The sequence below is a fragment of the Panulirus ornatus genome, chromosome 33 (genome assembly GCF_036320965.1).
Source record: "Panulirus ornatus isolate Po-2019 chromosome 33, ASM3632096v1, whole genome shotgun sequence".
NCBI classification, from domain to species: Eukaryota; Metazoa; Arthropoda; class Malacostraca; order Decapoda; family Palinuridae; genus Panulirus; species Panulirus ornatus.
In genome coordinates, this window is record NC_092256.1 from 15,280,705 (window position 1) to 15,304,388 (window position 23,684).

The 23,684-nt window shown below is 41.1% G+C and overlaps 1 protein-coding gene across 1 annotated transcript in view; it reads left to right on the top strand.

Annotated features, from left to right (window-relative positions):
- LOC139759487 (GTPase-activating Rap/Ran-GAP domain-like protein 3) overlaps nt 1-23,684 on the top strand; it is a 628,035-nt gene that overhangs the window by 334,983 nt on the left and 269,368 nt on the right. The window contains 1 exon segment of the mRNA XM_071681664.1: nt 17,662-17,746. Coding sequence (XP_071537765.1) covers nt 17,662-17,746 — 85 coding nt within the window.

Below are 23,684 nucleotides of genomic sequence, written 5' to 3' on the forward strand. Positions count from 1 at the left end.
CGAGGGAAAATTGGTCCAGTGAATCCCTCAGAGGAAGCGTTTAAAATTGATGTCAACTCGGCTTTGGGAGTGTGGGAGGCGAGGATGAAGTGTGAACCTCTTGCTGAATTTCCCAGAGGAGGTGCTAACGTTGCTGGTGGTGGTGGTGGTGGCTGGGGAGGGGGGTGGGGAGTGCAAGGGGGTGGGGGGTTGACACCAGTAGTCCTGGGGAGTTAGAGGCTGGGTCGGTAGGGGAGGGGAGGGTAACACTGTTTGAGAGGTGGATTGTAGGTAGTGGCAACATTGCTACAGTTGAATGCGAGGGCACCAGTGTATGAATTCGAGCTCTGGCATTAATCTGACAACCCTTTGCAGTCCCTCCTGTTAACTGTATTGCTTATTTTTTTTTAACTTTCTTACAAACGTCATTAACTTCTGTACATAAACTGTGAAAGTACATACCAAATGAGGCTTATGTTATTACAAGGATGCTAGGTCGATGATAAACATGCCTAGGCATATTATTATTATCATTATTATTACTATTATTATCATTATTATTATCATTGTTATTATTAATGGTAGTAGTAGTCGTAGTGGTAGTAGTTGTAGTAGTAGTAATAGTAGCAGTAGTAGTAGTAGTAGTGGTAATACTAGTAACAGTTATCTGTATTTTCACTACTGTTGTCACTCCTCTAACTTCGTATTTCTGTGATACGCTGAAGGACACAAACATAAAGACTGTTGTAACTTAAAGACCATTCAAAAAGCATTGTGAAATAAAAGGAAAACGTTTTCCTCTCTCTCTAATATGTGTGTGTGTCTGTGTGTGTGAGAGGGACATTTTTCATGCTTGCAGTGTCTAGCGCAGTAAAAGATGATTAATACAGCTGAGAAAATTCATTGTACACCATTTCTAATATCAAGTCAACTTTGTCCTATTTTCATCAGAATATTCCTGGGTTCAATGTCAAAGTGACACTTTCGAGGAATTTATAATTGGATTCCGATAGCTATATTCCTTTCTTTTTGGCCTTTTCTCAGTGTCGATGTGATTATGTAGTTCACTATGCATCTATATCTCTTTTCACCTAATCATTCATAGAAAGGCGTTTAATGTATCAAAAGATGAAAAATGATATTTGTCTTTGAATCTCTCACACGGTAGCTGAATGTACAGAATTAATAGTTAAGTAATTTCTTGGTATGCCTTTGGTCCCTTTTCTTTTTTTCTTTTTTTTTTGACCTTTTTAACATCCTTGCCATGTATCAACACCATCTCATACATCTCAAGCTTGTTCACGGTTCAGTCACTCTTTTATCTTCATTTCAACCCCTCATTATTCATTCTGTCCAATCACCATATTCCCACAACAGAAGGATGAAAAATCCACATCTGTGCATGTACAGTAATTGTTAATCTCCTGTCGCATACCCATCTTGATCCACTGTCATGCACTTAAAGAGAAAAGGAGTTTGATTTAGGGGGCGATTTCTGTCTAACGTTCTTTTATGAATGTATTTTGCATTTACCTTCAAGAAAAACACAGAGCGTGGAGGTTAAAGTTGGCACCAGAACGTGTCCACTGAAGTGTGTGCCTCAACTTGGTACATATATGGGCTACGTAGTGTAGCAGACTTCCCCGAGTAATTGCCAATCAGGATCCGGAAGCATCTCTGCTCCTCCTCCCTCACCAATTAAGGACTCTCCTCTGCAGATGGATCCTTGTCGTGGAGCCATACCTCCCGTCCCATGTGGTCTGCTGTGTTCTGCCAGTGTGAATTAAAGGGATAGGACCAATTGCGCCGTTTGGGATTTTCGGCACTATGTACCGATGGATTACATTAAGTGATTGGTTAAGCCGCGCTGTTTACACAGTTGGTGGTTACCAACCCAGTCCTCAAATACTTGCCAGGTTATCTTAAATTCTCTATATGGCCCAGAAGAGGGGAGGACCTGATTCTGTAAATATCTGGATAGGTAAACAGAAGGTCTTAGGGTTTCATTTTTAACGAGGAACAAAATACATCTGTCCAAAAAGATTTTTTTTTTGTGGTTAGCATGTTCAGGGTTTCGTTGTGTCTGATACATACTTAACCGTCCCCAAAGATGGTCGGAATGACTCTCTCCAAACTCAGACGGTTTGATAATTTCAGATAATTGATATTATTATAGAAGAATCACCCCGGTCTTCTGTAAACAGCGGAGTTGGCTGTGCAATCTCTCCCAGAGAATGAACCTAACTTACTCGAGAGTTTGAGGAAGCCCAAGCTAATAATCATATTCTCGTCTTTCTCTTTTCATTGTCCTTCCTCTTTCTTCTTATCCTCCGTAAGCTCTCCTCCTCCTGTTCCTTCCCCTCCTCTTCATTTTCATCCTCTCCCTTACCCACTTGCTACCGCTCCCCTATCTTTCTTCCTCGCTTCTACACCTCTATTCTTTCCTCTCCTTCTCCTTCTTCTCCTCCTCCTCCCCCTTCTTCTTCTTCTTCTCTTTTTCTCTTCCCCAGTTCCAGCAAGTTCCGCTGGCCAGAGCCACTGGAGAGGGCTGATGGAGAGTACAGGACTCGGTTTGAGATATTACTTATTTTAACGCTTGACAGTTTATTGCAGAGCTGCTCAGGGGAGGTAGGGAGATACTGAGAGAGAGAGAGAGAGAGAGAGAGAGAGAGAGAGAGAGAGAGAGAGAGAGAGAGAGAGAGAGAGAGAGATGTAGAGTGAATTATCTGAGAGAAAGTTAGAAAAAAAATAGAACTGGAATTAAAGGAATATTTTGCTCATCAGAACTACGTAAAACACGACGAATATTAACCAAAGAAGAATCTCCTCACCGCTGCCACAAATTCCTCATTCAATGACCTCCATCTCTTATCTCGTCCCATTACATCCTAACCTCTCCTGAGCAAACAACCCCTCCATTTAATCTATTTCCTCCAACCTCCAGAAGGAAGGGTAGCCACCCCACCCCTTTGCTTCCCCCCAACACTATTAGCCCCATTAAATTCCGCTCTCAGCTCCCTTGATGGTTGCCTCCTTCCAAACCTTCCTGAGAGTCAGCCGGGCATAAGGAACAAAGGCAAATGGCTCCGTCTTGTACCGCCGTATCGCGCCTTCTCCACAAGCCTTGGGGTGGCCTTAGAACCCGTCGAGTCTCAGGGAAAGCCATATCGTGGCTTCCGTTGTTTAAATGGCCATATACCCACCCTGTAGAAGTAATGGCATTCCTCTCACTACTAATACATACTGTTCCATGACGAGGGCGCTTCCGTCATCGTGGCAATCGAGACACTTGGACTCATAAAAACATGCAATATCTTCAGTCTGACAACCCGAGACATTTGGCTCTGACAGACTTGCAAATATTATTCTTATCTTGATTGAGACCAGCGACTCATTTGCATCATTCATTACTTATACTCTCTGAAAGATTTTGTTGATTCTATGCAATAGATAGAAAAATTGGAAGGAGACAAAGAGCAACAACATATAAATGGTTGAATGTGAGCTGCAGTTATGGAAGTAAATGATGTTATAGTATGCTGTGTTTACATGTAAATGTCTCCAGTATATAAATGTGACTTTACTTTATGGTGTGTCTTAAATGGCACCAACTTTTATAAATGTGACTTTATGGTGTGGCACCAACTTTAGTCCAATGGAACTGACATAAGTATCATGAGTGATATTGAGAAATAATGTCAGTATTATATTTCTCCAAATAGCTAGCTTTTCTCATCTCATCTCGTCTGATCGCTATGAATCTCAGTTTTTCTCGTCCCAATTTATCCCAATTCAGCTAATGCCCGACTCTCTTGGTTCATCTGTGGGTAAGACCTTTTCTGATACGTGTAACGTGGGATTATCTCAAGCTTTAGCTCTCCCTGAAATTGGTTCTGTCCCCTTGAGAAGCAAAGCGAGGTTTAACGAATATTTACGGACACATTGAGGCACTAATACGTCAAGGGATATTAGAAAGAAATTCGGTGAATCAGAGGGAAAGAGACAGAAAAAAAAAATCGAGACGACGATCTGTAAGGAAACGTTTGATCACAATTTGAATCAAAATATTTAGTGTGAATTTAAAGGGATACGTTTGATGAAGATGTGAGTGGATACATGTTCAGTGAGGACGTGGATAATGTCAGGATACGTTTCTTGTTGATGTATATGTGTATTTTGTAAAGTAGGATCTGGATAAAGACGTTTCGTCAGCATAACGTCTCTTGTCGATCTGTAGGTATATGATGGGTGAGGATCGGGATATAGACGTTCCGGAAGGAACTAATTGAAAACGTTTCGTCTGCGTAACGTGTCTTGTTGATAGCTGAGGAACTGGATGTAAACGATACGGAAGGATATGGATGGGAACGCTTCTCACCAGGTTTTAAAAAAAACTGCAGTACGTTCTCAGTGTGGTTCTGAATATCAACGTATTGCGAAACTGGATAGGTAGGAATTCCATAAGTATGAAGTTAAATGAGTCTTATGATATATGTTCTCAAGGAAAACATTGATTCCCATAGCCAGAGCCGAATACAATGGAAGTAAGCGCCCCCAATACTTTATTACTGTCTGCGTCGTTCTCTGGTTTTATTCCACGATATCCTGATTTTATTTCTCTCTTCTTTTCAGCGATTTTATTTCATATTTGTCCCTTTTTTGTGTGTCTTGACTGGCGGGGCTGATAAGGTGTTTTTTCTTGAGCTTGTCCTCAACGTTTATGTTCATAGAGTGGGTGGTAACAGCTAAGTGTCATTGTCGTTACTTAAAGCATATCTTGCTTGCTCTGGGAGTTTGCTGTCGTTTAACCTGACTTCTGCAAGTATTCATTTAGTCTCAGTGTATTTTTGTGCTTCCTCAGTTTTCGGACATATACTTTTCTCATTCTCGAAGGATTTTATCCTGATTTGTCATTAAGTGGTAATATGATTGTGTGTCCTTGCAAACTTTAAGCTGATTAGTTCTAATGGTTTTTGACATTTTAGTTTCGTGTTGATAGTTTCAGTTTCTTGCAGAATCTGCTCCAGTTTCTGGTCTCATAAATCTCTTCTTGAAATATATTGTTTAAAGGTTGTCATTTTGGCTTAATTCTTTTAAAGTCTTTGCCCTTTTAATTCTCTGAATTACGTTATAATGTATATATATATATATATATATATATATATATATATATATATATATATATATATGTGTGTGTGTGTGTGTGTATTATTTTGGTTTTGTCTTTATAGTTTTGTTCCTTTAAGGATGAGTTTTCCTTCTTTTCTAATAGTCTCTGCACTGTTAAACGCTGACTTGTTTCGAGGTCTTTGATAGTTCAGATCTTCTAAGATTGTTTTCTTGTTTGTACTCGATACTTAAAAATGTTTTCGAAACGGTCATGCCTTTGTATTTATGTGTTCCTCTTTTTTCGCTGATTAGCTTTGTCTTTTTTTTTTTTTTTGTCCTTATCAAATATCACTTCTGATATTGCCCTACTAATTCTGTCCCTATACGATTGATATACCTGTTTTATTCTAATGATAATTATATTCTTTGCGAAAAAAAGGTTGTCTTAACCGTTTCATCACCGTCTATATTCTCTTTTTTTCTTTACTGATGTATTTGTCTTTATAAAATGTTGTCGTGATGGGTTGTTCGTGCACCGCCACCAGTCATCACCCGGTCGCCTCCCAGACACCGATAAGAAAATGTCAAGAAAATACGCGACGCCTTTAACACTTTTCGATATTTACAGTGGAAGCGGGTTAGGGCATCCAAGTCGCAAGTCTATAAAGTCTTCTATCGGCTCCCGATGTCAGATAAACGCCGAGGTTTGATCCTGGCCATGTGCGTGCGTGCGTGCGTGTGTTTGTGTGTGTTTGTTTTCTTGATGAGATGACATTTATAGCTATATCTTGCTGTAGTTATACAGCTGTCTTAAAACGTTTTTCGATTTTGGAACCTGTTACGAAAACATAGATTGAGACGTTTCGAAAATTTTACGCTCAGCTCAAAATAACTTCTTTTTTTTAACTTAAATCAACTTATTTTTACGGTAAAATATTCACGAAACGTCTCTTTACTGCATTCAGAGAGTTCCTCATATTTTTTCCTCCCTATACCTGTACCTGCAAGGGGGCACGAGGGGACTGGTTGAGGCGGGTGGGAGAAGCCCTTGGGAGCAGGAGGAATAGGTGTCGTCTGCATCGCTGATCGAACTCGAAGCTTTGTATCGCCTCGTTCCCAGACTGTGTGTGTGTGTGTGTGTGTGTGTGTGTGTGGCTGGCAGCCAGGAGGAGGTCCTGTTACGTGATGCCGGGGCTGAGTGAGGCTGTGGAGGGGAATGAGGAAGTTATGTTGGGGGTTATGTTGAGAAGGAGAGCGAGTTATTACGGGAGTCCGTGGGAAACTTACTCACTGTTATGATTGGTGGAGGCGGAGATAATAGAGGGGGGGAGGGGGCGTTTATTCTTGGGAAGGGGTAATGAGGAGTCATGGTAAAGAGTGTAGGGGATAAGGAGTGTAGGAGAGGCAATGGAACTTGTCTAGGCTATAAGTGACAAAAGTATAAATTCAGTGAAACATTGACTGTGTTTATTTGGACAAAAAATGGATAAAGGAAGTTTTACCTTTCTACTTTTACTACCTCTCCTGGAACCTGACTGGGGGATTAGATTACACTTTAAGTCACTATTGTAAAACTGCAGCAACGATTACTTTCTAGGCAATCATTCTTTGGCCAGATTAACATCATCTTTTCACCATTGGCCTGTGTGTTAGAAAGAAGAGATGAAGAGTTATGCTGTATATATATATCAGATCTATCGTATCACTTGTGATTTTTTAAAGTCATCTTCATTGGTAATCTGTTTAATCTTTAAAGATAATTACTTAATATTAAAGAGACATAAATACTTGAAGCCATCTCTCTATATATAACATGGACCTTACAAAGGGAGCCAGACGTTGCTCCAATCAACGGAGCAGTTTTGAACTGATTTCAAGAGAGATCCGGTACATATATTGTGCACAAGACCTCATAAATATTAATCTAACATAAATAGGAGGGTCATCAGCCCAGAGCATCAGTACCACATCATCAATATGCAAATGAGCCTGAAGCACGTCCATGAATAAATAAGCAACATGATATCAAATAGCGTAATGCATCAAGGTATAATCTCCCTGGTAGAGGGTAAGGCACCTATTATTCAATCTAAATGCAATGAACAGCGCTGCAATGGATGAACCGGACTGTTGAACACCCTCTGAAAGATCCCAGTACATAGAGGGATAAGACAGAGGAATTTGCAATCAACGATTAAGACACTGTGATAAAATCATATGCAATGACGCATTAGCACCCTTAGCATTACATTTTCCATAGAATAATGCTATTTTACTGACCTGCACAGCTCGTCAGCGTCTCTTGCCGGAGACCTGCTCTTGTGCACTACCAAGGGACGTGAGTTTAGACACTAGGCGAAGTGAGTATTCCTTCCCAGAAAGTGCTTTACGCCTTGCTTTTGGCAGTGCTGAGTGCTGTATGTTAAATAAGGAAGTATTGACCCCATAACCTCTCCTTGAGCTAGGGGAGGAAAACTGCCTTTTACCTCAAGAAGATTAACGAGGGATATCTCACAACCAGAGTCTTAAGTGCTTCAACCAGCAGCACAAAACTGCATTACAAGGTAGTTGTTGTATCCCTACTTTGCACGGTTCTGTGTCACGAAGCACTTGGGTCTCCCTTAGGTGGATTTTTGTCGATCTCATATTTTCCTCTCATGTGAAAAGAACCATCTGCCAAGACCAGAAGGAAGAAGCGGAGGAGGAAGAGATAGAATACTAGTTAGATATCAAAGCCATTTATTACTAGTGTACTTTTTTTTTTCTGAACGTGGAAGTTCCTATGACATATTTTTTATTAACTTGCTATCCATTCTCGAGTGCAGGATCTGAGTAGCATGTATCCTTCGAAGCAACAGTACCCTTATACATTATCAATCCTTATTCGCAAGGTGATAAGAGCTTCTTCAAGAACGTCAAAACTTATCACATTCCAGTATGGCACCACGACCTATTTCGTGTTCGCTATTCTTTCGTCGTGTGATCTCACTGCACGACAGATCTGTCAGCGATAGAAGCGTATGTAAAAAAACAGGACCTGTCAGGTAGAATTTAAAGCAAATTGTGCGTTGGTGAAATGAACTGGAGTTTCGGATAGGTAAGCCCTTAGGGGCATATACATAAATTGCTAACATCATCGAACTCCCATTTATTTTTGCGAGATAACGTTGACCGTTACAAGTCCTTACAGCCTCTCCCCTTTTCCATATATATATATATATATATATATATATATATATATATATATATATATATATATATATTTTGGAGTTCTTTTAAAGGTACCGTCAGCTGCCTCATAGCGAGCAACCAATCTTTTAAACACCGTCCCCCACCGAAAAAAATAAAAAAAGAAAGAACCCCATCAGAAATAAATCGAAAAACTGAAAAAAAGTGCAAAATAAAACTGCTTCATACTGTTCAATCAGCTCCCTGCACTCAGTTTTTCCGGTCACGTAGAAAAAAGGACAAAAAATACACACACACACACACACACACACACACACACACACATATATATGTATATATATATATATATATATATATATATATATATATATATATATATATATATATATTATACTTTATCGCTGATTCCCGGGGCAGCGAGGTAGCGCCAGGAAACAGATGAAGAATGCCCAGGTTTCTGTCCCACTGCATCTGTCATCAAGGTCCGAGTCTCTCAGCCACACCCCCAAAACCGGTCCTGTGCCCCCTGTTTTCAGTACTTTCTGTACCCTGTATCACGGGCATTTCGTCTTATCCAGTAGCCTCTAGGTCCAGGATATATAGAACAGCACCTTCTGACCTTCAATGCGCTTTAATCTTTTTGCTTTCCTCTGGTCAGGTCTATACCTTTCTGAACACCCTCAGCTGAGATAAATCTGCGCTCATGATCATTTACTCTAATTCCCCAAGTTCTTCTCGAATCTCATGACAGCTTTTCTGATCTCCAAATTGATTCCTCATTTTCATTATTTCCCTCCATCTAGTTGCGTTATCTTTGGATCATATTTTTTTAATTGCAAATAACACTTCCAAACATTTGGTGTCTGGTGACTGAACAATCTTCATTTCTTCCTCTCGTCTTTCCCTTGTGGATCTAAATACAGTGGTTGCTTGGTCTTGATACTTTCCTTTGTATGAATCCGTACCTGATTACAGTCCAATTTAAGACTGAAAAACTTAAGGCTAGTTGGCTTTGTCTATTTGATAACAGCGGGCCCAGCTGGTCTGGATGATATCGCCTCCTTTTAGGATCTCTCTTTTCTTAGCCTAGGAGGTGCTGAAGATTGTCCCTTCAGATTAATAAGAATCAGCTCCCATAAATTGACTGTGTTGGCTTTGATATACAAATCCGTTTCTAGTGTTAGTGTGTGTTTGTCCTGATCTGGCCAAGTCTGATCAAGCTTCTAAAACAGGGACAAAACTGGGGGAAGTTCTATCAATATATGTTGTTTACCCTCACCATTCCCTCTCCCCTTCCCTATCTCTACTCTCCCAGTCTTTCCTATCCTTGTCTCTCCCATGCCTTGTCTCCCCTCCAGTATCTCTCTCACCCCTCCCTTGCTTCTCCCTTACCCCCTCTCTACCCACCTCTGCCTCTCCCCTTCCCCTCTCAATCACAACACACATTAAGCCCACCTAAGAGGATTCGTAGCATGAGGGTTGAAAGTTTGTTTCCAGCTCTCAGTCGCCACTACATTCCATTCTCTTTCTGCCTTCTCTCCTTCTCCCTCTCTCCTTGCTACCTTCTCTCACCACCACCTCACCTCTCTCTCTCTCTCTCTCTCTCTCTCTCTCTCTCTCTCTCTCTCTCTCTCTCTCTCTCTCTCAGTACCATTTTATCCCTCAAGATTGAAACAATTCTCTCTCTCTCTCTCTCTCTCTCTCTCTCTCTCTCTCTCTCTCTCTCTCTCTCTCAACGATAAACATTATCTGCATATCTGCGTCCAAACACCGACCTTATGGTTTCTTTATTACTGGAGCACTGATCTTCCTTTAACTTTAATGCTGATGCAACGATTTTAGCTGTGACTCAACTACCCAGACACTTGCTATGTCTATACTTCCCAGAGAATCATCCTACCATATCCTTGTTACTCATTCACCTTCACCAGTATAATATTATTTACTACCAAAGCACTAACCCCATTTGTCTTTACTCTTCCCCCAGGCACTGTTCCCCAACCCACAATATCTGTCTAACTGATCCTGCTCAGTATCTTTATTGCCTAGGACTTGTCCCCTGAAGTCCCAAATTATTTATAATTGTCTCATTCGTCTCCCTCGTTACATACCACTCGCTGTGTACACTCTCTGTGTACCACTCGCTATGTATCACTTTCTGTGTACAACCCGCTTCGTCAGGATGACCCATACACTACAGATGAAAACGGCGACTTTCATCATTCCTAAGAAGGAAGGAATAAGTAGAACAAGGAACTGATGATGTAAATTGACGTAGGGATCGAATAAGTACATAAATAATTTAAAGGAAGGGTGGTACGGTTTCCATGGAAATAGAATACCATTTCCAAAGCCTGCCCTATATCTTTTCCTTAGTCTGCAGTCCGGGGGGGGCATTCATATGTTAATGCACGTTGGTCATGAATGGGTATCTGCGTATGAATACCATAGAACATTTGCGAGATAAATCCAACCATCTTTATATCCCATTGATTATATGTGACTTGTTAAACACCTGTATGATTCTGGATCGCCACATACAGCTTTCTTGGTGTTCATTTATATCCTTTAGTAATGAATCTATTTACACAGCCTATATTGTCCAGAGTTTAATCTAGAGATGATGATGCTATTGCCAGAAATGATTTGTGTAAGGTAAGAAATGATTATGTAGAGCTGCATTTTTTTTTCAATTCTACTGCAGGGCAGTCACACCCCTTCCATGTTTGTATATTTTCTTTGACATTTCGTTCTTACATCTGACTGTATTATATTTTTTTTTTATTTGTGATAAGTTCAAGTATGTTAAATTTACACATCATATTCCCCCACCTAAGAGGAACAGTTTTCAAAATATTTTGTACTTTCCCCAGAGTCATACGCTTTATGGCGGGTTCGAACCCTTGTCCCATCATTTCTAGTGGCAGTGCGTGTGTTGGTTCTTATCTTACCTTAGACGCTCCTTTTGGGTGAGGGAACCGCACTTCCTCTGTATCTCATTGTAGACGACTGGTGAACCGTGGCTCCAGACAAGGTCACCCTCTCTCCACCAGAGGTTGGGTAATTGGTAGTTTGGTCTTTATTCCTATCAACTGCCAGGGTCATTAAGGCCATCAACCTCAAACTTCAACCACGAACCGAGAGGAAAAAAAAGATCTTTGAATACTTTCTTCAGGTGTAAAGGTGATGGGGTGCCTCGGATAGTGTGAAAAGATGTTAGAAAAAAGTTATGAAATGTTACGTGAAAACTGGATGTCTGACGTTAAGATAAAGGAGAACAGTGAGTGAAGCTCGGTGTAGAAAGACAACGATTTGCTCCTTTATGACAAGTGGATCGTGAGATGAACTTTTAATCTTACTGCATTAGTGGAGGAGATCAGCACCTCGGTTCGAAAATCTTAGGAAGCTGATTTTTCGTCAACTAAATGAGAGATCACATGTTCAAGTTCCCGTCGATGTTCTGAACTTGGTAAAAATTCCTCATTAACACACACACACAAAAAAAAAAACTTTATCGATTCGTTAGGAAATGGCTACATCTGACCTTATCTTTTGCAGTGCAGGCAGTTATCGCGTTGTAGACTTGAGCCTTCAGCTTTGTCCTTTTGGCTTACGACTACAGAGTCTCCAACGCATTGCAGATTTCAGCCTTAATATCAGTCTAGTGCTATAGGATCTCTTGAGGTTTACAGACTGCAGGTCTGTCTTCAGCCAAGCGTTACAGAATCGCCTACGCTTTGCAGACTTCAGATAAGTGCTGCGTGGTTTTCTACCCGTCTTGCGGGTTTCAGCTTAAACTACATGCTGACTAACTGGCTCTTGATCTCCTACGCGATACAGGCGTTCAGTCTCGATTTCCTCCTTCACTTCAGCCAAGTTTGCTATGGAATCATCTCCCAACTGGTGACGTTTCCCGACCTTTGCCTCAGCCAGGGGTTGTCCTGGCCAGCGACGGATCGCCAGTCCCTCGCATCTGCCGGGCACCGGCGACAGTTTGATCAATGGTGATGGAGTCGGCGATGGAGACGGTGATGGAGACGGTGATGGAGGTGGAGGAGGAGGTGGATGGAGAAGCCTAGTCGGGACATTGACTCGGCGGTGAAATATGAGGTCAACTCGAGCCATATTCTCAGCTATATTCCAGACGATCACTCTCACTCTCCCACACCACCACCTGTTTCCTTTCCCCCTCACTCTCACTTTCTCACCACCTGTTTTCTCTCACCCTCATTTTCACTCACCCACTATCTGTTTCCTCTTCCCTCACTTTCACTCCCCACCACTTGTTTCCTCTCCCCTCACTCTCACTCCCCACTACGTTTTTCCTTTCCCTTCACTCACTCCCCACCACCTGTTTCCTCTCCCATTACTCTCACTCCTCCACCATCTGTTTTCTCTCCCCTCACTCTCACTCTCCCACCACCTGTTTCCTCTCCCCTCACTCTCACTCCCCCACCACCTGTTTCCTCTCCTCTCACTCTCACTCACCACCACCTGTTTCCTCTTCACATGTTTTTCATTTTTTCGAGTATGACCTTTCGATATATCTTTCTTGTTTTTCTGAATTGCTTTTCTGGTCATTTGGCGAATGGACGATATGCTACAGTGTATCTACATAAAGATACACAAAATTTACTCTTCAATGTTAACAACTTTACAGCCATAAGCAAGCACTTTGCATGTTCTCGTTAAAATGTCCTTATATTCACACATACACACATTTATATATATATATATATATATATATATATATATATATATATATATATATATATATATATATATGTATATATGGAGAGAGAGAGAGAGAGAGAGAGAGAGAGAGAGAGAGAGAGAGAGAGAGAGAGAGAGAGAGTTAAGAGTAAAACCTATATTACAGTGTTTCAAGGGCTCTCTCTCTCTCTCTCTCTCTCTCTCTCTCTCTCTCTCTCTCTCTCTCTCTCTCTCTCTCTCTCTCTCGTACCCACCCTCTCTCTCTCTCTCGAACCTTCTTTTCAGAAACTAATCCAAAGCCTCTCCCTGCGCCATAACAGTCCAATATATTTGCTGATTTCTCCCTGACAACATATTGTTATTTCTTCCTAAGGATCTCCTAATCCTATTACCATGATCCTACTTTTACGTCCACTAGGCGACCTAATTCTATTTTGCAGTTGCTCGTCTACTCCAACACTGCAGCAAAATTATGTATTAATACTATCTTTTACTAACATATATATATATATATATATATATTTATATATATATTTATATATATATATATATATATATATATATATATATATATATATATATATATATATATATATATATATATATATGCTAATTACCACGAGAAAAAATTAACACTTTAAGTTCCCAGGTGCACTTTCGTGTAATGATCACATCGTCAGAGGAGATACAAGAATGAGATAGAAGACGTGAAACAGTCATTTGCTATACAAGGAAGAGACGTAGCTAAGACGCCATTGGTAAACTAGCGTTACCGGGTGATGGTGTTCGGGTTTAGCAACATGTCTGTCATATAATCTTTATTATGTGGACAGGAAAGGGAATTGTTTATCAATTTTTCCTACGACAAAGCTATGCAGAATTGTTGGATTAATATTAGTGACGGTCTATACAAAATGGATGGCTTTGTCGTGGGCAAAATTTGTAAGAAGTTCTCTCTCCTGTCCACATAATAAAACAAAAAATTCATGACAGACATGTTGCCAGATCCGAACACCACCATCCGGTAACGCTTGTTTGTCAATGGCGTCTTAGCTACGTCTCCTCCGTGTATAGCAACTGACTGTTTCACGTCTTCTATCTCATTCCTGTATCTCCCCTGACGATGTGATCATTACACGAAAGTGCACTTGGGATCTTATCGTGTTTTATTTTCCTCGTGGTTATATGCATATACTCGATCACGCGCACCACAGTGACTTCTTGCAATACACACACACACACTCCTTCATGAAATCATTACTAACGGGATATCAATATATATATATATATATATATATATATATATATATATATATATATATATATATATATATATCTTTCTTTCTTTCTTTCAAACTATTCGCCATTTCCCGCATTAGCGAGGTAGCGTTAAGAACAGAGGACTGGGCCTTGAGGGAATACCCTCACCTGGCCCAATTCTCTGTTCCTTCTTTTGGAAAATTAAAAAAAAAACAAGAGGGGAGGATTTCCAGCCCCCCGCTCCCTCCCCTTTTAGTCGCCTTCTACGACACGCAGGGAATACGTGGGAAGTATTCTTTCTCCCCTATCCCCAGGGATAATATATATATATATATATATATATATATATATATATATATATATATATATATATATGTGTGTGTGTGTGTGTGTGTTTGTGTGTGTTTGTGTGTGTAAGGGATAACGCTGCCAAACATAATGTTGCATTAATAAATGATAATCTTCATGGGCGATGAGCTTCTCTGCTGGAAGAGACTTCCATTAGCGAGTAATGGAATCCTATTAGACCAAAGTTTTCTTTTCTCATTAACATTACTGTCATTGGCAAGATGAAAATTCATGTTATATACCCAGGTTGTTTGCATTATGAAACTTACAAGAGATATTTCGTATTTAGGATAATGGGGCAACTTGTTTTGGAATTAATATCTGTCAGTGATATAGAAGCCGACAGTGGTAAAGAGAGCTCAGAGTTGGTACTCGTTGATTGGTTGACGTGATCAGGTTGCATCGTCCATGACGCAGTATAACGTCTCAGCAGTTGCTGGGAAAGTGTCATATTGCCTTTAACTCGCCGCTTCAGGTAGCCCGACCTACTACTGGCGAGTGAGACCCCACGTGATTTTCGAAACGACGTTTTCTCATAAGGAATGAATCTCTGACACACTCATTACAGGACTAGTGCTGAGGCATGTTTCGAAACGCTACTCCGAAACGTTTCTAGGTTTCGTTCGTTTGATGTTATGCTCCCGTCCTTTTGTGTAGTCTGATGCATCCTGATTCTCTTTTTTTCGAAACATTCCGTACAAAACGTCTGTCTATGCATATAAGGTCGCATTGTCTGAATGACTAGCATCCTTGGAGCTGGTTGGAGGTTTGATAACAATCGAGTGGACCGTTGAACAACCCCAGCTTAGGTTTCACGATGAAGGGAAATCGGACATATTTGTGGAAGTGGAGTTGACACACACACACACACACACACACACACACACACACACACACACACAGATATAGCAGTGACAAAACATACTTCCTAAAATAACCCGACAAGCAGTAAACAACCGTCCCCCCAATTCAGTCTTGTACTATACCCACCAAATATACATCCACCAGAAACCTCACTCCCCAGACTATCGCACGTCACACTCTCCAGTTCATTCTCTGGACATCATCACCTCCTCCTCACTCCGCAAACACCATTCCAGATTATCCCTAGACCCTTCCCGCTCACGGTCCAACTACCATAAAGACACCGAGCACTTACTACTACTCCACTGCCCTGCACGCTCTGCGCATAGACGCACACGCACACACACAACAACGCCACAACACTTTGCGACCTCTGGTCTCGGCCGGTGGACGTGGCTAGTTTCCTCGGTGTTGCAGGAGCGTCATAAGGATAGGAGGGATTCCTGGGGCAGAATGTAAGTAACTCTATAGATAGATACATAGATAGATAGATAGATAGATAGACAGGTAGGTACATGTGTGCTGCATGTATACTGATTAGACATGGTGAGGTGTTTCATCTCACCAATCGCCACTTCACGTTTGAAGTTGGGGACCGAATGGCATATATATATGCAAGTCCTTCCGTACCTGTAACCCGTGAACCTCACCTTGCAATCATTGGCTCTGTTGAATCCCGTTTGATCTGGGTTTGGTGCGTAGAAATTATTTTTTTTTTTTGTTTAAAGTGGATAGGGTGTTCTTGTTCCTCTAAAAATGGGATTGACTTGATGTTTCATGTTTTTCATCGTATGTTGAAAAATCGTTTGGTTCTCCATACTGATTCTCTCCAGTCAGTTTTGTCGTTATTTCATTCATTGCACCTTTATTTGATGGGTCATTAATTACCTTTTATCTGCTCATTAGCGTATGATAATCAGTTAATTTATCATGTAATTTAGAGGTATTTCACTGTTTGGTTATTGCTATTCATGTTATTTTCACGCAAATAAATCAGTTGATTGGACACAGACGAAATTTCTCTCCAAAATGCACAGACTCTCTGGCGTTGAGCCTTCTATGAATGGTTTGGAACTTTCAAAGTCAGATTTAACTCATTATACAGTCCTTCATCATTAATTGTTATATATATTTATAGCATGAATGAATATTTCCGTGATTATCGTAATCACTCGGGTTTAAGTGCTTAGTCCTTAATTACCTCGTAATTACCACGGTTATTTGCTTTATAACTGCACAGAAACGGTACCTGCTTTCGCTTGTTATTTAAATTGTAATTCTAGGAATTACTGGTGAACACGGCTCTCTCTCTCTCTCTCTCTCTCTCTCTCTCTCTCTCTCTCTCTCTCTCTCTCTCATCTTTTGACCTCATTTTCAGCTCCACTGCATTATTCTTGATGACCGTAAGAGTGATCCTAATCACTTGCACACATTCCCAGTAGATACTGTCTATAACATCAGTTGTACATTAATCATTTTACTCAGTGGAAAGAGTTTAGTGTGTAAGCTCACAGTGTTCTAACCTCACCATCTGTCCATTTTTATCTGGCTCTGTAGAAACGCAGGTGAGTGGTTACTGAAAGCTTTGACGCAGGATACTTGTTGAACCCCTCTCTGTTCCATCAAACTTGATATAATGACTTTCTTCTCATCACTCAGAGCACAGACGTGTATGCACCTACCACACACACACACACACACACACACACACACACACACACACACACACACACACACACCTGTCTTTCCTGCAGCAGGTGTGACGTTATACTTCTTCAGCTCCGGAACAAAGAGCAGATGATAGAATCCTCTTCCAAAATCCACGCTACTCAGCTCCGTTGTTTGTAACAGATAACAGATGTGTGGGTCCCTCCCTTTCTCTCCCATTGGCTGATGTGAATTTGTTTTCCTATTTATCCCCAGAACAAAGAACGAATCGTAGACCTCCCTCTTTCCCTTCCCCTCTTACACACCACGCGCATAAGATGTACTACTTAGTTCCATGTTTGTAACAGATAACAGATGGTTGAACCCCCTCCCCTCTCCCATCTCTCTCTTCCCCGACTACAGATGTCAATTTATTTTCATATGATTCCAGAAAAAAAAGATAAATAACCCTCTCCCTTCGCCTCTCCGTCCTCTTCTTCCTCCCCATGTACGTAAGATATACTATTCAGCTCTTTATCTCTCTCCCCACAGCAGATGTATGGCTCCCCCAGCACCCCAATCTTGGAGAACCCAGAGTATCAGACCCGCTGGTATTTCAAGTACTTCCTTGGGAAATGTGAGTACACGAAGACGTTCTTTTGATATTCATTTTATCTCTGTATTCAGTAAGTTCATGAATTCCTTGTGCAACTTTTAAAGTTCTGATGTTGCACTGAATCGTAGAAATTTTTTTATTAATACCTCCAAATATGTGTGCATGTAGGTTTTAGCTAATAAGTAGCACTATTAAGATATCGCAAAATGTGTCTTGTCATAGACCATCAGGTCTTCTGTTATCTGTCTTTCCCATGTACGGTCCTTCAGCAGATAACCTTGTCATAAACCGCCACGTTTTCTATCATCCGTCTTTCTCATGTTCTCCAATGTAGTGTCCTCCATCAGTAACTTCGTCATAGACCATCGGATGTTCTGTTATCTGTCTTCCTCATGTACTCCCATGTAATATCATCCAGCAGTAACTTTGTCACAGACCATCAGGTTCTTCTGTTGAGTGTTTTTCTCGTATGTTAAGAAGTAGAGGAACATCACGGGAAGAAGTGGGAGAGAGGTACCTCTCTCTCTCTCAAGATGAGAGAAAATGGAGGGTGTTCTCGTCAGGCAGGCACGAAGCCTGAGTGGTGTATATAGTGAGGAGGGAAGGTGCGAAAGGTCAGAAGGCTTCTATGTCGTTATGCTACCACTTTCTGTTCTGAACATTTGCTTACATCGATTTAGAAACCTTTGGGAGACGACTGACCTACAGAGAAAGCATTTCTTTTTTTTTTTTTTTTTTTTTATCTTGCATGGGGAATCATTTAAACATGCGTGTGTCATTTAATATGAAATAATTCTGTTAGCCTCTTCTTTTTTTTTTTTTCAGGCGCATGGAACAGTCGTTTCAAATTCAAAATAGTCACAGTTGGTTTGCTGTTATCCTCAGAGAGCCATGGTTTCAATTCAGCCGGTGCTTTTACAGGCAAACTGGTATTCTCTTTGTACTCTCGATACCCATTACTTGCCGGCATATCCCCCATCTTTAATTAATGGATGTGGCGTCGTTCGAAAGGACACCGGCAGACTGGTTCTTGCCAGAGTCTCTTTGACATTTTATGGGGGGCTTTTCTCCTCTTTATTTGTGTGTGAATTTGATGATAACGTTGGCTGAAACGGGGGGCAAAAGTTATAAAGAGGAAATGATCAAGGGAAAAAGAATTCAGATTTCCACCCCCCTCCCCGCCTTCAATGTTTTGAAAGCAACATATTGGGGGGGGGGGGGACTGCTATTATGAGTGTTGTATGACACTGGTGAGATATGTCATGTTAAAAGGCAATTGAGATCTATGTTGTGTCATAAGTTGACACATTTGAATGGCTTTGTTCTGTCTCGCTCTCACGCTGTGTTTGAAGGGCTGTTAGTTCGTGTCAGAGGTTTGTAGAAAGGTTTATTGTTTTGTTCTCGCAGCACACGAAAGCTTTTGGGGTGTTGGGAGCTCACGGTATAGACAAACCTCCTGTGTGTTTTAAGCTCATGTCACTGGGGGATTTTTTCCCTCTATACGATAAAGTTATACTAGCTCTAGAGTGGGTTTACTATGTTGTCAAGTTCACTGCGAGGGAAAGACATTATAACGGGAAACACACACAAACACACACACACTCGCACACACATACATACACACAAACAAACGAACATTGAAACAAGCAAAAACATACACACAAACATACAAACACACACACACACACACACACACACACACACACACACACACACACACACGCCTCCCATGTCCCAGTCACCCACCGAGGCTTTCGTACAATACCTCCAACCCCTGAAAATTTCCCCGGAGACAGATGGAGAATTTATCGCTGTCAGAAATAGTGTAGCGAGAGCGTTCAGTGTAGCAGAATGAGAGAACTGATGGCCCAGGAACTGGGAGCTCGGGGGAGAGATGCGGTACTCCCATCTCCAACCTTAATGGGTCCTAGGGATTCTGGTTAGAAATGTACAACGAAAAAAAAAAAAGTAAAACTGATCATTGAAGAGGTACAGTCCCTGGGTCCGTTTGGACCGTTGATCAATGATGGAAAAGATTTGGTGTGCTTTTGGCAATTGCGTGAGAGATGGGGTACTTCCATTTCGAGCCAAATAGGTCTTGGATATTCTGATTACACGTGTATAATGGAAACGGAAAAAAAAATAAAATGGTGTTCACTCTGGGGCCTTCAGTCCCTGGATGTGTTTTGGAAATTTATTGCTGGCTGATACCGGGAAAAATTGGTGTGTTGTTAGTGCTTGTTTGGTGGGTACCGCTTCGTATGTATAGGGAGGAGGAGGAGGGAAGGATTTGGCTCAGGAGAAAGACAAATATCAGGGTGGACAATAAGAGGAAACAATCATAACAAGAAGAAGAAGAGGTGGAAGGAGGAGGAGGAAGAGGAGGAGGATACGGTGGATTCGTGATGGTAATCGTGTTCCGCCGCTGCTAAGGTCTGCAGCGGACGGTCGACGATAGACGGATGATAAACGATAGACGGATGAACAAGAGACGGGTGATAACCGACGGACGAACGGACAGAAGGCGTATGTTAAACGACAGATGTGAACAAAGGACAGAAAAAAAAATCAACGACGGACGGACTGACGTACTGAAGTAACGTTACGTAATGCAATGACCAAGCGGCGAGAGACAGATAGATTAGGGTCGACGACAAGTCAACGAATGACGTACAACAACGCGCAGATGAAACCTAGCGAAGGCTGTTGGACGACAGACTAACTAGCGAGACATTACGAGCGTTGCTTCGCCCTTCCTTCCTTTTTCTCTCTCTCTTTTTTTTCTCCCCCTTCCATTCTGCTAGATGGCCAAGTTCTTCCTGGTGTTGACTCTCCTTCAGGCCAACTGGTTCTCTCCGGCGACGCCCGTCGTCTGGATATAAGATTACTGTAGGAAGAAGAGGGTAGAGGGTAGAATTGGATTCATTTGCTGTTCCTTTTTGGAGGAGATGTACTTTTATTCAGTCGCTCCAGAAGAGTTCTGTAGTCCTGTGGTGTGTGTGTGTGTGTGTGTGTGTGTGTGTGTATTTTCGTTTCATCTGGAGAGACTTATCTGTTAAGCACCTTGTAAAGATTTTCTTGAACTTCGCTCGAACACAAGAAGGGTAAGAGGATTAGTCAAAGAATTCTGCTTTTGAGATATATCTTCCAATAATATATCTGTATATTTCGTCAATTTCAAACCGACGGTTTTAGTCACTGGTTTTACATTCGATAAGCCAGACTTGGTTTCAGCTTTATTAAGGTGACTGGTAAGGGAATTAGACGAAAGGAACTCAAGGTTTAGAGAGACGCAAAAAATTCGTTTAATCCCCACGGAGATTATTTCGAAATTTAGCCCATAGTTATTAAAGGCTTCTACGATAATCCCAACATCAATGGTGTGTTAGTGTGAGAAGTGGAATATTGACAGAAGTGCACCAGTTCATCTGTTTTGCTCCCTTTAACACACTCGCACACACACACACACACACACGCACACGCACACGCACACACACACACACACACACACACACACACACACAAACTCTCTCTGTCTCTGTCTCTGTCTCTCTCTCACTGTCTCTCTCTCACTGTCTCTCTCTCTCTCTCTCTCTCTCTCTCTCTCTCTCTCTCTCTCTCTCTCTCTCTCTCTCTCTCTCTCTCTCCAGTAAATTAAGAACTAGCATGGTCAGTCGTAATTTGGGGCAATCGTCATTCTCTCATGAACCCGAGAAATGATATTGTCACGGTCCACTTCGGGGGCATTTTATGTTATAACCTGATCATCCTCCATATAGGTAAATATCTGTCATGTATTTACAGTCATTTGTGTTGCCTTCCTGTTAATCTCTCATATCAGCGTTCATACACTTTTTTGTATAATTTAAGCATTTATAAGTTTATGAAGATCAACTTATGAATAGACAATACTGTAAATATAATCCGCCTAGTGTATTACACTTCAGTTCACATCAAAATGTGACCAGTGATCTTTTGTCATGTGCAACTAGTTAGTAAATATTGTGTTATCTTTAACTCTTTTATGGTCTCTATGTGTTGTAGACGAGGTTACAGAGCACCTATGGTAGACATGGTGCCATCATTTTGCCAGGGGTGGTGTCATCATCTCCCGGCAAAGAACCTTACAGAGCATATATGACAAGCATGATGCCCTGATTTGCCATAAGTGATCCTCGCATAGCTTATATGGTAGACATGGTATCATCGTAATCTGCCAGGAACATGTCTTGCAGAGCTCAAAAGCGTGCTGCTTGTAGTTTAGTATAGAGTTCGATCTCTTAATTATTAGCTTGACGTCATATGGACGTGACGAAACACGTCATAATATCCGGCTGGGAGCCTTACCGGCTGAAAGAAGAATAACTTGTAGGTAGTTGCCTGAACTGTTCCTTCTCTTCCGATCACGTTCTAGGTTCGATTATTCTCAAAATCATGTGGAAATAGCTTCATCTATTAAATGTAGATTCAGCTTTTGTTCACACTTTATTGAATTTTCCATTATTCGTGTGAATTACTTCAGTGTACGTGAATCATTATCGACAATGAACACGACAGAGTCTCATCTGATAATTGATTTCCATTTTCGATTAATCCAAGGCTTGCACACTTCTCGATTTACCTTCCCTTGTGTTGGAGGAAGGCATGTAAACGTCTCCTGAATAGCGAGTAAAGCGTCTCTTTCATAGTAATACTCCCGCGGGAAATTTAGTCGAATTCCTCCATTGTATGAGTGGGGCTTCAGGCGGTAAAAAGTATTGGATGAGGGAGAGGAAGGAGTGGTGCGGGTGGTGGTTGAGGGGGGGGGGGGATTGTTGGGGAAATGGAGGAGAGGTGGAAGAGGGAATTGTGAGGAGCGCTGAGGGAGAGAGTGCTGGAGGAGAGGTGAAGTAAGGCATTGAGGAGAACTGGCAAAAAAAGTGGTGGAGAAGGAAATTCAGGAGCACTGAGCTAGAGAATGCTGGAGGAGAGGTGAAGAAGGAGATTGACGAGTAGTAAGGGAGAGAAATAGAATGGCTATAGACATACAGAGAAAAGGAAGAAGAACGGGAGGGAGAGGAAAGGACGAGGAAGATTACGGCGCTGGGTACGAAGGGGAAATGAGACTGGGTTGAAAATATTCGAAGTGGTGAGTGACTTTGAGAGAGGGGGATGTTGCTCGTCTGTCTTTGTAACTGGAGTCAAACTTCATACTTCTTCTTCCTGTGGTCTTGCCGCAAGAATGATCATCTTGCAGACAGTGGATTCCAGAAAGTCATAAAAAGGAATACCCGATATGAAATTTCATCATCATCAGTCTGTGTCCTGAAGTTTTATATATATATATATATATATATATATATATATATATATATATATATATATATATATATATATATATATATATATATTTACTGCGCTAGGAAAAGTTTGTTTATTGTGATCCCTATCAGAGCTGTCGAGGAGCACTGAATATAAAAGTGAATTCATTTTTGAGTTACGTAAACTCAAAGAACACATGAACAGACACAAGCAAATGGATTAGAAGACTGTATACCCAAAATAGGTTTTGAAATTAACAGATTCACGTAGCACAGCTGTTGACACCTGCGGAGAACAGAGATGTGTTTCTAATTCTTAGAAGAAAACTTGATTCGTTTGCCAATGAAGAATGTGCAGAATTCTCATGGTCCTATCCTAGGACTGATGACTTTGAAATATCAGCTCTGATGGCATATCTAAACGGATCGCGTTCATCCAGTGATCTTTAAATGTGCTAAATCTTTAGTATCATTGTTTTTCTTATTACGAAAAATATCAAAAGCTAGAAAAGATTAAATCATATTGAAGATATAGATGTATCACAACGAAATGTCTCTGCTTGCTTGCTTGCTTATACTCGTTCTGTTGCCTTACAAGTGTATGTCGTCTTCTTCGACCATTTTTTCCGATATCAGTAAAAAAGAATATCTTACAGTGA